The 14666-nt window shown below is 45.8% G+C and overlaps 1 protein-coding gene across 6 annotated transcripts in view; it reads right to left on the reverse strand.

Annotated features, from left to right (window-relative positions):
- Nucleotides 1–14666, reverse strand: part of LOC109870994 (alkyldihydroxyacetonephosphate synthase, peroxisomal) — a 49689-nt gene that overhangs the window by 27110 nt on the left and 7913 nt on the right. For 5 of the 6 annotated variants that reach the window (XR_004205606.1, XM_020461730.2, XM_031805474.1 and 2 more), the window contains 10 exons: nt 14389–14460; nt 14090–14169; nt 11147–11227; nt 9060–9185; nt 8623–8731; nt 6204–6331; nt 5544–5595; nt 2166–2242; nt 1942–2054; nt 393–462 (listed from right to left, as the gene is read on the reverse strand). Coding sequence is in view for 5 of the 6 variants with exons in the window: in XM_020461730.2 (XP_020317319.1) it covers nt 393–462; nt 1942–2054; nt 2166–2242; nt 5544–5595; nt 6204–6331; nt 8623–8731; nt 9060–9185; nt 11147–11227; nt 14090–14169; nt 14389–14460 (908 nt within the window). In the remaining variant the exon portion in view is untranslated. The remainder of the gene's footprint in view (nt 1–392; nt 463–1941; nt 2055–2165; nt 2243–5543; nt 5596–6203; nt 6332–8622; nt 8732–9059; nt 9186–11146; nt 11228–14089; nt 14170–14388; nt 14461–14666) is intronic. The other variant, XM_031805475.1, reaches the window with a different exon arrangement.

The following is a 14666-nucleotide window of genomic DNA, read 5'->3' on the forward strand; positions in this document are numbered from 1 at the left end:
CCTTTGTTTATTTAACCTTTTATTTTAACTAGGCAAGTCAATTAAGAACAAATTCTTATTTACAATGATGGCCTAACCCGGCTAAACCCTAACGACGCTGGGCCAATTGTGCGTCGCCCTATGGGACTCCCAATCACGGCCGGATGTGATACAGTGTATGTGTTCCTTCTATCTCTGGACTCTGGGAGAAGAGGGGAGAACACGTGGGAACAGAGGGGGAGAAGGAGGAGAGGGGAGAACACGTGGGAACAGAGGGGGAGAAGGAGGAGAGGGGAGATTGATTTACATAAACATGTCACTACACTCGCAATAACATCTGCTAACCATGTGTATGTGTCCAATACAATTTGATTTGAGACGAGGGGAAGAAAAGAGGGGGAGATATGACCCACCCGGAGGTAAGCGATGACAAAGGTCAGTAGGTAGCCTCTCTGCCCATTGTCCTCTCCAGCTGCCAGGCCTCTGGAAACAGATAACAGGGTTCATATTTAAAAACAGATGATTCCTCTCTGGCCCGGTCAACTCCCTCGGACCACAGATGCCAGTGGTGTCCCCAATACACAGGTCAATGATTGGATCTCCGTACATGCCTACAAGTCACCCACACATCCATCACCAGCCACGGGTAATCAAATGTTAATCCAATACTAAAATCAGGAAGTGCTCATTAGGAAATCACTATTGATTTAGCTGTTCTTTTTCCCTTGTTTCTTAAAAACAAACAGAAATATCCCTTTCAAGACCCAGGCCATCTATCACAGGCGCTCGACAGGCGATGGTTGACTTGAAATAAATGGAGAAAATAAATAAAATGCACCGCCTGGTAGTTGAGGCCTAATCAATGATTAAACTCATGAATTGTTTAGGGATATTGCCTGAAGGGCACTAAGCCTGTGACCTGAGGAACGAACTGGAAGCTGTGCACTGGGCCAGGAACTTACAAAATCCATAGCCTCACCAACAATAGAATGGAATTTGTCATTAGGTGGCATTTTAATGAAAGGTTTGTTTATGATGACTAGGTCCCCTCCAAATAGTACCACTGCACAATCCCCCCTTCCCAGATACGTGGAAATATTGGACTGTAAATTGTGCCTTCCTGTATTATAGTGATGTTAATCATGTTTATTCTACTGAGACATTTACTTTATGTTCTGATATTTCATTATTTATTATTGTTGTTGTTGCATTGGACGGTGTACCCCACGTGTATCCTGTTGGACGGTGTACCCCACGTGTATCCTGTTGGACGGTGTACCCCACGTGTATCCTGTTGGACGGTGTACCCCACGTGTATCCTGTTGGACGGTGTACCCCACGTGTATCCTGTTGGACGGTGTACCCCACGTGTATCCCGTTGGACGGTGTACCCCACGTGTATCCCGTTGGACGGTGTATCCTGTTGGACGGTGTACCCCACGTGTATCCCGTTGGACGGTGTACCCCACGTGTATCCCGTTGGACGGTGTATCCTGTTGGACGGTGTACCCCACGTGTATCCATTACATACGACTAATAAAACTTGAAACTAGGATGGCGTGTCCAGGGAAGGAGGGAGTGAGTTGCTACAGTATGATCTGATTCTTCTGTAATGGTGTGGAAATGTGTGGCTCCTGGCGGGTTGGGGCCCAGCCCAGCGCAGAAGCCCTCAGGCACCTCAGACAGGGGCTTCGCAGCACAGCTTCACTACCAAGTCCCTACTCACGGACTCCTTTGGGACAACACACACACACACACGTGTATATTGATTCGTTTTGCCTTTCAGTTGTCTACAGGGTTGTTACAAAGGGGAAAATAGTTTCCTAAAGCGTGCAAGAGCATTGAACATGTCGGGAAAGTCCAAGAGGAACGCAGGTTTGTTGCTGTTGTAGCTTAAGTAGAAGATATATTGAATGGAGAATCCCTCTCCAGCTGATAGATCACCTATTTCCACCAACTTACCCAAATGTTGCTGCGATGTCATAAACTTCTTTTTCATGCTGCAGGACCCTCTCGTGGTCCCCTTCAAACAGAAGAGTGGCAACCACCAACTGGTGGGGGTCGAAACCTTTCAACTGGGGTAAACAGGGAAATAACCATTTCTTTAACACTTTCCCCCCAAAAATAGAAATGACATAAAGAGAAGAGGAGTTAGGATTCATGCCAAAGCATTAAGAACGCGTTACCTTGGTGATGTAGAACTTCTTTAACCCTTCTAGAAAATGTGTGAAAATGGACGACACTTGAGGTTTCAGGGCATGACCTGTGGAAACAGAAAAAGAGAGAGAGAGGGTCAAGTCCCTCAACTTAAAAGCCAAGTGGACCTCTGTCTTTTGGACAATACAGTTGAAAGAAACCACTGATGTCGGTTATTCACACATTTGGTCTCATCTTAGCCCACCCATCTCCTCCCCGTTTCCTCCAGGACTCCCAACAGGGCAGCAGTCATATTTATTTGGGTTTGGGATTAAAAATATTTAAAAAAACGGAGGAAAATTAATGGTAACGTGAACAACTTGACAAGTAACCAGTAGGCTGGCTGCAACAGGGACAATACATCAGCAGCTTTCCAATGGGGGGGGGTTTGACATGGCTACATCAGACTTCATCAGCCACCGCACGTCTTGGTTTGTTTCTGATCGGACACAAGAAAACGGACATGGACAAGCAAAAATGAGGGTCTGGAGCTGATGGGATGGTTATCAATCACAGCAGGGTAGAGTCCTGAGTCGCAACCCTTCACAGCAGGGTAGAGTCCTGAGTCTCAACCCTTCACAGCAGGGTAGAGTCTTTAGGTGTCCTGCAGCCATCACTCTTTAATGAAATACTCAGTGACCAGAAAGAGAGGGTGATTATACATATAGGGGGTCAATTTTTCCAGTTCTCTTTAATGCGCATTTAATTGCCATTCTCATCTGACTAGCGTATTGAGATACATGGCCCTGTATTTTATACTACTTGTCCCATTCTGAAATACAGCAGACCCCTTCACTCAGCAGACAGGGTGATTCAAAAAAGGGAAGACAAGGCACTAATAAGCCCAAGAAGGTGTCCTACCATAGAGCCCTGACTGAGGTTAAGATATTAGTGAGAAACCTGAATAGCTTCCTCTTGCCTGCTTAAAGCTAAGAAGTGGGAATATAGGGAGCGTAATGAGATCCCAGGGGACTGAAGAACTTTACAAAGATGTCTGGCACCAACGCCTGATTCCTTCCACCAGACCTCAATAAACAATTTTGTAAAACTTCAATATAACAACTGCTTAAATTGTTCCCCCAGTCATTTTTCTATCGGGCTTCAATCCACAAGTCGTGCGTGCAGCTAGCTACTCCACTGGTGAAATAACAATCAATTGAACTCAATGCAATGCAGCAGAGGGCGGAGTAACGCAGCAGAGGGCGGAGTAACGCAGCAGAGGGCGGAGTAACGCAGCAGAGGGCGGAGTAACGCAGCAGAGGGCGGAGTAACGCAGCAGAGGGCGGAGTAACGCATCAGAGGGTGGAGTAACGCATCAGAGGGCGGAGTAATGCAGCAGAGGGCAGAAAGAAAAAAGCATTGTGAAGAAACGCTGCCAATGCAGTGGTCTTTTCTGAAATGGATTCCAGTTGGGTAAAGAGACGCACACAAAAGCAGGCCAATTTTTTTTTAAAGAACGGCAGAGTAAAGGAATCAGAAATGAAAATAAGGTCAGTCCCAAGCACAGGTTAGTGGGGAGAGCCAGAGAGCAGTCAGAGTATGGCTTCACTTCTGAGCTCCCATGTGATGCAAAGATACTTTCTGAAGGCCCTGTGTATTCACACCCCTGGACTTTCTGAAGGCCCTGTGTATTCACACCCCTAGACTTTTTCCACATGTTGATGTGTTACAGCCTCAATTTAAAATGGAGATTTATCATCACTGGCCTACACATAATACCCCATAATGTCAAAGTGAAATTAAGTTTTCCCAAAAGGTTTACAAATTAACAAAAACTTAAAAGCTGAAATATCTTAAGTCAATAAGTATTCAACCCCTTGGTTATGGGAAGTCTTTTTATATATTATTTATTTATTTATTTAAAAAGAGGAAAGTCAGTTAAGAACAAATTCTTATTTACAACGACGGCATATCTCAACCCTCTCACACATACAATTATCTGAAAGGTCCCCCAGTCAAACAGTGACTTTCTAACACAGATTCAACCACAAAGACCAGGGAGGTTGTCCAAGGCCTTGCAAAGAAGGTAACCTATTAGTAGATGGTTAACATTTTTTTTAAAGTAAACATTGAATTTCCCTTTGAGCATAGTGAAGTTATTAATTACACTTTGACTGGTATCAATACACCCAGTCACTACAAAGATACAGTTGTCCTTCCTAATTAAGTTGCCGGAGAAGAAGGAAACCACTCAGCGATTTCACCATGAGGCCATTGGTGACTTAAACAGTTAGTTTTCTCCTATCACAGTCATTATTTTTAATTTTACCTTTATTTAACCAGGCAAGTCAGTTAAAAACACATTCTTATTTTCAATGACGGCCTGGGAACAGTGGGTTAACTGCCTGTTCAGGGGCAGAACGACAGATTTGTACCTTGTCAGCTCAGGGGTTTGAACTCACAACCTTCCAGTTACTAGTCCAACGCTCTAACCACTAGGGTACCCTGCCGCCCCAAAATTAAACTCTAAGGACAACAATATTGTAGTTAGTGTACAATGCTAACCTAATTGACAGAGTGAAAGAAGTACATGCATCCTATTTACAAATAAGGCACTAAAGTAAAACTTCAAAATATGTGGCAAAGAAATCAACTTTCTGTCCTGAATACAAAGTGTTATGTTTGGGGCAAATCAAACACGTCACTGAGTATCACTTAATATTTCCAAGAATGGTGTTGGCTGCAGTTTATGGGTATGCTTGTCATCGGCAAGGACTAGGGAGTTTTTCAGGATAAAAATAAAACGGAATAGAGCTAAGCACAGGCAAAATCCTAGAGGAAAACCTGGTTCAGTCTGCTTTCCAACAGACACTGGGAGACAAATTCACCTTTCAGCTGGACATTAACCTAAAACACAAGGCCATATACACTGGAATTGCTTAACAAGAGGACATTAAATGTTCCTGGGTGGCCTAGTTAGAGTTTCGACTTAAATCCACTTGAATATCTATGGCAAGACTGGAAAATGGCTGTCTAGCAATAACCAACAACCAATCTTACAAGAGGTTGAACAATTCAAAAACATATATATAATGTACAAATATTGTACAATCCAGGTGTGCATAGCTCTTAAAGACTTACCCAGAAAGACTCATAGCTGTAATCACTGCCAAAGGTGATTCTAACATGTATTGACTCAGGGGTGTGAATACTTATGTAAATGAGATATTTCTGCATTTCATTTGCAAACATGTTTAAACTGAGTCATTACGGGGTATTGTGTGTAGATGGGTGAGAAAAACTAAAAATAATTACTTCAGGCTGTAACACACCAAAATGTGGAATAAAGGGTATGAATACTTTCTGAAGGCACTGTATCAAACGGTTTCTTTACAGAGATCGAATGGTTCAGAACGATGTTGACTTACCGAAATGAAACTGTGTGTTATCCATGAGCCGGATGGAAGCCGGTGCACACCTCTGGGAGAGAGAAAACCAACAACAACAACTCATTCAGGAGCACGTGTTAAACTTTGTAAACATTTCACCCATCCCACACACCGTTGTCGTGCAGTTTTGATCTGCATTACCTTCCTTAATTGAGAGGAAAAACCTTTGAAATAACAGTTGCTACACAACCCCGAGGTACGAGTAGATATTCCTGGTAGTGTGTGGATACGTCCATGACAAGCCAGTGCTCAAAATGGTCGATTCCTTCATTGTGTGTTAAACTAAACCACAGGATTAACCCAGGATTGGAGCTGCATAAACCATACGCATGCAGTCATCGATAATGGCTGCATCAGCACTACCCAATCAGAGCGGGACACGCTTCATTATCATCCCTTCCCAGAATTAGGGCTCTGCCAATCACAACCCAACCACTTTGTTTGAACACTACAATATATCATTGATCTGCATAGTTTAGCTACTTTACATACTGTCATATAACAAAAAGATTAAAGATCACAACTACAAGTCACTTTTTCATGTGATTGGATAGATGTGAACTAAATGTTGTCAGTATACAGGAGGTCTTCAATAGGAAAGACCAGACCGTACAAACACAAGATGGAAATGTAATTGACCTGCTTGGCAACCTCTCGTAAGCAGGCCACGCCTGCCTCAAAGTTAGGGAAGACCACCGAGCCATACTTCTGGTACTCTGGGATTGGTCGGATCTTCATCGTTACCTCGGTAACCACACCAAGGGTTCCTAGGGGGAAAACACAGGGGGGGCACATGTCACAGAAACAAAAGGTTCTCATGGAAGAATGGTTTTTAAAACGATAGCCTGACATTGGTTGTGTTTTATTGTGTCTCTTAAAATGATGCTTTAACATTCCTAGCAGCCTTTGGGCTGGTGATGACCAGTGGTGTAGAGAAGAGCATCTAAACCGCCGGTTTTTATTTTATTTTGCGGTACATTTACACACATTTCGCGGAAAAATGCATTGAAAGTAAAGAGAGCATTACTTAGCTCACTGAGAAAGGCGATCAGCGCTTACCCACCCGTGGTTTTAACCACTACCTCACTGGCAGTGGCCCGTCGTTTTTAACCACTACCTCACTGGCAGTGACCCGTTGTTTTAACCACTACCTCACTGGCAGTGGGTGACCCGTTGTTTTTAACCACTACCTCCCTGGCAGTGGGTGACCCGTTGTTTTTAACCACTACCTCACTGGCAGTGGGTGCCCCGTTGTTTTTAACCACTACCTCACAGGCAGTGGGTGCCCCGTTGTTTTTAACCACTACCTCACAGGCAGTGCCCCGTTGTTTTTAACCACTACCTCACAGGCAGTGCCCCGTTGTTTTTAACCACTACCTCACTGGCAGTGGGTGCCCCGTTGTTTTTAACCACTACCTCACAGGCAGTGGGTGCCCCGTTGTTTTTAACCACTACCTCACAGGCAGTGGGTGCCCCGTTGTTTTTAACCACTACCTCACAGGCAGTGGGTGCCCCGTTGTTTTTAACCACTACCTCACAGGCAGTGGGTGCCCCGTTGTTTTTAACCACTACCTCACAGGCAGTGGGTGCCCCGTTGTTTTTAACCACTACCTCACAGGCAGTGGGTGCCCCGTTGTTTTTAACCACTACCTCACTGGCAGTGCCCCGTTGTTTTTAACCACTACCTCACTGGCAGTGGGTGACCCGTTGTTTTAACCACTACCTCACTGGCAGTGGGTGACCCGTCGTTTTTAACCACACTATATGTTAATTTTCTCCTGTTATCTGGTTTCATGCTGCTCACAGGAGTCCAATGAGATTCATCGACTGGGGGTTCGAAAAAAACAACAGGTGCATATCAAGGGAAGTCCCGGGACACCAAGTCCTCATCCTGTCACCCAGGGCTCCGAGCATGACCCCTGACCCCACAGAGTATCCACTGTGTCTGCCGCTTTATGGGTTGTTCCACCTTGGTTTAGTGACAGGTGGAATCCTCCCTACCAAGAGGAAGCTCTCCCTGTCCAAAATGGCACCCTATTCCCTACTACGTAGTGCACTACTTTTAACTAAATTATTTCCATTAAAAAAAATAACCACATGTTTTCCTAAAGACTTAAATGAGTGTTTATGAACGTTGAGACTTAGAGAAAATATCCACAATAATTACATATCGCCAGGTCAAGTGGAGCCATTGGACTATTTTTGCTCTGAATTTACACAGTAATGATGTGACTCAATCATGATCACATACCCTGGGCCTCCTCTCAGGGGGCCTGTCACACCCACACTGTGGTGGAGGTAGAACTGAGAGAGAGACATAGAGACAGACAGACACAGACAGACATTTACTTCAAACTATTTTTGTCGCTGATTTGAAGGTCATTTAAAAAAATAAAAAAATAAGAAGATGATTGGTCTAAATTAAATACATTATTAGTTAGGCTTCCATTAGCAGATGTGCTTTAAGTAAACATTGTAATGAGTCCAGATGGAGAGCTCTGCCCGGCTCCCAGTGTATAGTCAGTAAACAGCTTGCAGTGCTTTGTTAGGCGCATGTATCCACAGCTGTTGAGCACCTCAGTGCCCAGGAGTCCCTGCACTTCCTCAACCTGGCATATGGCAGTATTGTCATTGGGCTCTCACTAGAACAGAAGGGGTGGGGGACAAGGACAGACATTATTTAATTTTTTTACCTTTATTTAACTAGGCAAGTCAGTTAAGAACAAATTCTTATTTTCAATGACGGCCTAGGAACAGTGGGTTAACTGCCTGTTCAGGGGCAGAACGACAGATTTGTACCTTGTCAGCTCGGGGTTGTACCTTGTCAGCTCGGGGATTTGAACTTGCAACCTTCCGGTTATTAGTCCAACGCTCTAACCACTAGGCTGACACACAGAGGCCCAAAACCAATACCCCTCCCCCATAACTGCATCTCTTCTCCCACCCTGGATGAAGTTAGCCAGTCAGGTTATTACATTATACACACTGCACAGACAGGGTCAACTTACAATCGTGTTGAAGTCCTGATCCCTGGGAGGAGTGTTGTGGTGAGTCTTACCTTCTGAGCCCAGGATGAAGTGGTGGATGTCTGGCCCAGTGGACGTGCGTGGCCCCTGGCAGCTCTTCTCTATCACCCCTCGAGGGGTCACCGCCTTTATGTGGATCACCTGGACATACGACAAACAAGATGGCAGCTCAAGTCACTTAGCTTGACTTTAAAACCCACAGCAGAGAGTAGTGACGAAATAGCCAGGTTAAAACAAGCGCCATTTCGGTTGCCGAGTTCATATTCAAGGCTAAATTATGTCAATCATTGGCAGAGCTTAAACAAAACAAGCAGGCTCCTTCGGCACAGAAAATCCAAATAGTGGTTCCCATACATTAGCATGACGCAAGTCTGTTTTGATGGGCGCACCTGCAACTTCCAGTTACAACCTTTTGTCCATTTACAAATCGCCCAGTAAGATCAGAGTTAGTCACAGAGAGGGAACGTACCAGGTCCTCAATGTTACCATATACGTTCTTCTTCATGCCCGATGCTCTAGTAGCCACCCAGCCGCCCAGTGAACTGAACTCCATGGAGTCTGGCTCATGCCCCGTACAGTAGCCACTCTCGTTGAGCTGGGGAGAGGGAGAGTGACAAAGAAACACTCATCAGTATTTATAGGAGCAGAGGTTAGACCTACGTCGTGTAAAATCAGGGTTTTCCCCCAAACTAAGTCCTGGCACCCCTACGGGTGCACGTTTTGGGTTTCTGCCCTAGCACTACACAGCTAATTCAAATAACCAACTCATCCTCATCAAGCTGTGATTATTTGAGTCAGCCATGTTGTGCTAAGGCAAAAACCAAAACGTGCACCCAACTCCTGGTGTAAATCACTAAAACCACAACAATTTTAAATATGAAAACAAATCACAATCAAATTCCTCTTCCACCACTGGATTCAATGATGGGCTTGTTAAGGGGCTTTTATGTTCAAATGATGGGCTTTATTGACACCATATATATATATATATTTTTTTTTACAACAGCCTAAAATGAACCACAAAATATAAGTGGAGAAGAAAAAAATGAAAGGGGGGAGTAAAAAGATGTCGTTTCAGATGTGGTCTCGGTGCCAGGCCCCTGGTCTCAGTGCCGGGCCCCTGGTCTCAGTGCCGGGCCCCTGGTCTCAGTGCCGGGCCCCTGGTCTCAGTGCCGGGCCCCTGGTCTCAGTGCCGGGCCCCTGGTCTCGGTGCCGGGCCCCTGGTCTCGGTGCCGGGCCCCTGGTCTCGGTGCCGGGCCCCAGCAGCATGCAGGCATGGCCTACTCTAATGGCTCCCGTCTAGACCTACGTCGTGTAAAATCAGAGTTTTCCCCCAAACTAAGTCCTGGCACCCCTACGGGTGCACGTTTTGGGTTTCTGCCCTAGCACTACACAGCTAATTCAAATAACCAACTCATCCTCATCAAGCTGTGATTATTTGAGTCAGCCATGTTGTGCTAAGGCAAAAACCAAAACGTGCACCCAACTCCTGGTGTAAACCACTAAAACCACAACAATTTTAAATATGAAACCAAATCACAATCAAATTCCTCTTCCACCACTGGATTCAATGATGGGCTTGTTAAGGGGCTTTTATGTTCAAATGATGGGCTTTATTGACACCATATATATATATATTTTTTTACAACAGCCTAAAATGAACCACAAAATATAAGTGGAGAAGAAAAAAATGAAAGGGGGGAGTAAAAAGATGTCGTTTCAGATGTGGTCTCAGTGCCGGGCCCCTGGTCTCAGTGCCGGGCCCCTGGTCTCAGTGCCGGGCCCCTGGTCTCAGTGCCGGGCCCCTGGTCTCGGGCCCCTGGTCTCGGTGCCGGGCCCCTGGTCTCGGTGCCGGGCCCCTGGTCTCGGTGCCGGGCCCCTGGTCTCGGTGCCGGGCCCCAGCAGCATGCAGGCATGGCCTACTCTAATGGCTCCCGTCTACCAGGTGACGTGAGGAGTCAGGCCGTGCACTGCTCTCCCCGACAGGCAGCTTTTAATGCAGAGCCATCTGCTCCGTCAAAATGGCCCCTCTATATGCAAAGGTGGAGCCAGTTTGAGACACAGAGCATGCATTCCTTCACGTCAAACACAGCCTCCTTCTCAATTTTTTCAAAATTAGCTTGATGGTGCCATCTGCTCATCGCCCGAGCCTCAAGCTCTAACGTAGTTACCTCTTCTCCTATTCAGACCTGCCTAGCATAGGATCTCTGCACTCCCTGGAAACCATCAACCCAGGGTGGAGAGGCATGGCAGGCTACAGGTGAAAGATCCTGTAGAAGACAGCTTATACTTGGGGCGGCAGGGTAGCCTAGTGGTTAGAGCGTTGGACAAATTCAAATCCCCGAGCTGACAAGGTACAAATCTGTCGTTCTACCACTGAACAAGGCAGTTAAACTCATTGAAAATAAGAATTTGTTCTTAACTGACTTGCCTAGTTAAATATAAGGTCAAATGTAAAAAAATAATAATACTTACCCATCTTAGCAACAATGAGCCCTTGCATGGGAGATCATTCAGCATGAAATGGCTTAGTATGTATGAGGGCAAGGCACTTACTAATCTCTCCAGATCCTGACCGATGATGCCAGCTTCAACGTGGGCGACTAAATTATTCTCGTCGAGCCACAATATGCGGTTCTGCAGATAAAAACAAAGACTAAACTAATGAGCTCAAAACATTTCACTGCTTACATCATTTAGACCACGGTTCCCCAACTGGTCGCCCGCAGGAGGTTTTATGGATTTTTTTATTGTTGTACATAAAATACTGTAAAAACACCTGGAGATCAGCTCCAAGTGATTTTAATTTGATAAATCTGTTCCCACGTATTCCACACATAATAGAGAGACAGGTGATCATATACAAATGTAAGCAAGGTTTTAAATGATTATGTTTTAGTCAAATATTATCTCTGTTTGGGCTTCTTGCAGTCAATCTGCAGTCTACAAATGATTTGTAATTATGTTCCGGCTCCCCGATCCCAATCTAGTTGATGATCCCTGGTTTAGACCACTAGGACAAACACATTGCCTTGAGTTTAGCCCTGATGAAAAGCATGCTGTGTCGGATACATCTCATACAGGTTAGAGGGAGAGAATTTTAATGATTGGTAGTGTGTAGTAGTAGTGTGGACAGCATATCCAAGGATGTTCTCTAAAACTGCCTTCACCAAATTAATTACATCAAATACATTCCCAGTCTTAATTCTAGAACCCCCCCAAAAAGGCCAGTATGCAGCCTTTTATAATGACTGTGAGAAAAAGCCTGATGCTATGGTGACCACAATATCTATCAACAAGAAAGGTAATAACAACCAAGCTCGTATTTGGGGAGGGGGGGGTATTTCAGTAGCACTTGTGAGATACGAACATGTGGCTGTCGTTACTAGAAGACTGGGCCGTGGGGAGGACACAGTGTTAGTCAGATTCCAAAAGTTAACCTCTCCAGTCACCCCCGGAACAGCTTGAGCCATCATTCATTCTCCAGAGGTAATAAAGTGTCTCCTGCAGTCATACACAGTCTTTCATGTGACTCCCTCAGACCCGCTATGCCCTGTGACCCTTGACCCAGCGCACTGGTATTTACGTCACCTCCTCAGTGACTGCTTGACTAGCAATGTTCAGACCGCCAATATATCACCTGGGTAGACAGCTGTCCAACAGTTCTATGATACAGTACTGATACTAAATGCTGTTTCCGATTGGGTTTCCTTCGCTCACAGTATTTTTCTCTGAGGAAAAAGTTTAGCAAATTTATGATTCTCCAAAAGTAAGATAAGAGAGTGAGACAGCTGGACGTCTGAATAAGCTTTGACGTGGATATAGGAGCGTCCTCCGTGCTGACCGACCGACCCCATCTATCCTGTTGCGAGAGCATCCTCCGTGCTGACCGACCCCCATCTATCCTGTTGTGAGAGCGTCCACTGTGCTGACCGACCCCATCTATCCTGTTGTGAGAGCGTCCTCCGTGCTGACCGACCGACCCCATCTATCCTGTTGTGAGAGCGTCCACTGTGCTGACCGACCCCATCTATCCTGTTGTGAGAGCGTCCTCCGTGCTGACCGACCGACCCCATCTATCCTGTTGTGAGAGCGTCCTCCGTGCTGACCGACCGACCCCATCTATCCTGTTGTGAGAGCGTCCTCCGTGCTGACCGACCGACCCCATCTATCCTGTTGTGAGAGCGTCCTCCGTGCTGACCGACCCCCATTTATCCTGTTGTGAGAGCGTCCTCCGTGCTGACCGACCCCATCTATCCTCTTGTGAGAGCGTCCTCCGTGCTGTCCGACCCCTTTCTTTCCTGTCGTGAGAGCGTCCTCCGTGCTGACCGACCCCTATCTTTCCTGTCGTGAGAGCGTCCTCCGTGCTGACCGACCCCATCTATCCTGTCGTGAGAGCGTCCTCCGTGCTGACCCCGACCCCCATCTATCCTGTCGTGAGAGCGTCCTCCGTGCTGACCGACCCCATCTATCCTGTCGTGAGAGCGTCCTCCGTGCTGACCGACCCCATCTATCCTGTTGTGAGAGCGTCCTCCGTTCTGACCGACCCCATCTATCCTGTTGTGAGAGCGTCCTCCGTGCTGACCGACCCCATCTATCCTGTTGTGAGAGCGTCCTCCGTGCTGACCGACCCCATCTATCCTGTTGTGAGAGCGTCTTCCGTGCTGACCGACCCCATCTATCCTGTTGTGAGAGCGTCAGACATTCACAGAGAAAAGAAAAGCTCTAACGTCGCAAAAGAAATGGCCTGTAACACTTGGCTTTCTATTGTCCATACAGAGAGTATATAGCCAGCTGATCTTGTGCAAGACATTATACGGTCTGTAAAACTAAGATGCATCATTAACATACAGATACAAGGTTTTACTCTAAGTACAAAAACCTTATGAACACCTGCTCTTACCATGACAGACTGACCAGGTTGAAAGCTATGATCTCTTAATGACGTTACTTATTCAATCCACTTCAATCAGTGTAGATGAAGGGGAGGAGACAGGTTAAGGAGGATTTATAAGCCTTCAGACAATAGAGAATGTGTTCCATTCAGAGGGTGAATGGACAAGACAAAACATTTTAAGTGCCTTTGAACAGGGTATGGTAGTAAATGCCAGGCGCACAAGTTTGTGGCAAGAACTGTAACGCTGCTGGATTTTTCCACGCTCAGTTTCCTGTGTGTTTCAAGAATGATCCACCACCCAAAGGACATCCAGACAACTTGACACAACTATGGGAATCATTGGAGTCAAAAATGGGCCAGCATCCCTGTGGAACACTTGACACATTGTAGAGTCCATGCCCTGACAAATTGAGTCTGTTCTGAGGGGAAAAATGGGTACACAGTGTATATTTGGTACTATAGAAACAGTAATGTTGTGTTGAGACAAAGTGCTCCGTGGAGCAGATCCTTGTATGGTATAAAAGCATTGTTTACAGATCTATGACGTGTGACTCTCAGAGTGGATCTAATGTGTACTGTCTCCAAGTCGGTTCATTCCCCACCATCTGGGAAGTATCCAGAGAGACGATGCAGCGGGTCTCCTCCGGGGGGCACTCTAGAGCACTGGTCACACTGGTACCTCCTGGATGGGGGACAGGAGACTAGAGGGGTTAGGACCTCTCCCTGACCACATCACCAGGGGAAAGCTCTGGGTCCTAGCAGCAGGATATAACCAGCACTTCCCCTGGTTAGGCCACAAGGAAGACAGGGCATACCATTCTAATTACAAATATATTGTAAAGTTTGTAAAAACATAAATAAAAACATTATAATATTGGATTTGCAACAGTGAAAGACTCACCGCCGTACGGTATCAGACAAACATTGTGCTTGCACGCCAGCTCCACAATTTTCACCACATCGTTGTGGCAGTCTACGGAGGCAAAGGATACAGAACAATATCTTGGATGGACATTTTATCCTGTGTCATTTTCTAACACACAGCTATATGTTAGTGTTACATCGATAACAAGAGTAGCAACGGCACAGAGTCTGATAAAATCAAATTCCAGCCATCAGTCAACACAAATTTGTATGATAAAAAGGTGCCAGCCATAACTGCAGCGAACCAATCTGCCA

Source organism: Oncorhynchus kisutch, linkage group LG26, assembly GCF_002021735.2.
Source record: "Oncorhynchus kisutch isolate 150728-3 linkage group LG26, Okis_V2, whole genome shotgun sequence".
NCBI classification, from domain to species: Eukaryota; Metazoa; Chordata; class Actinopteri; order Salmoniformes; family Salmonidae; genus Oncorhynchus; species Oncorhynchus kisutch.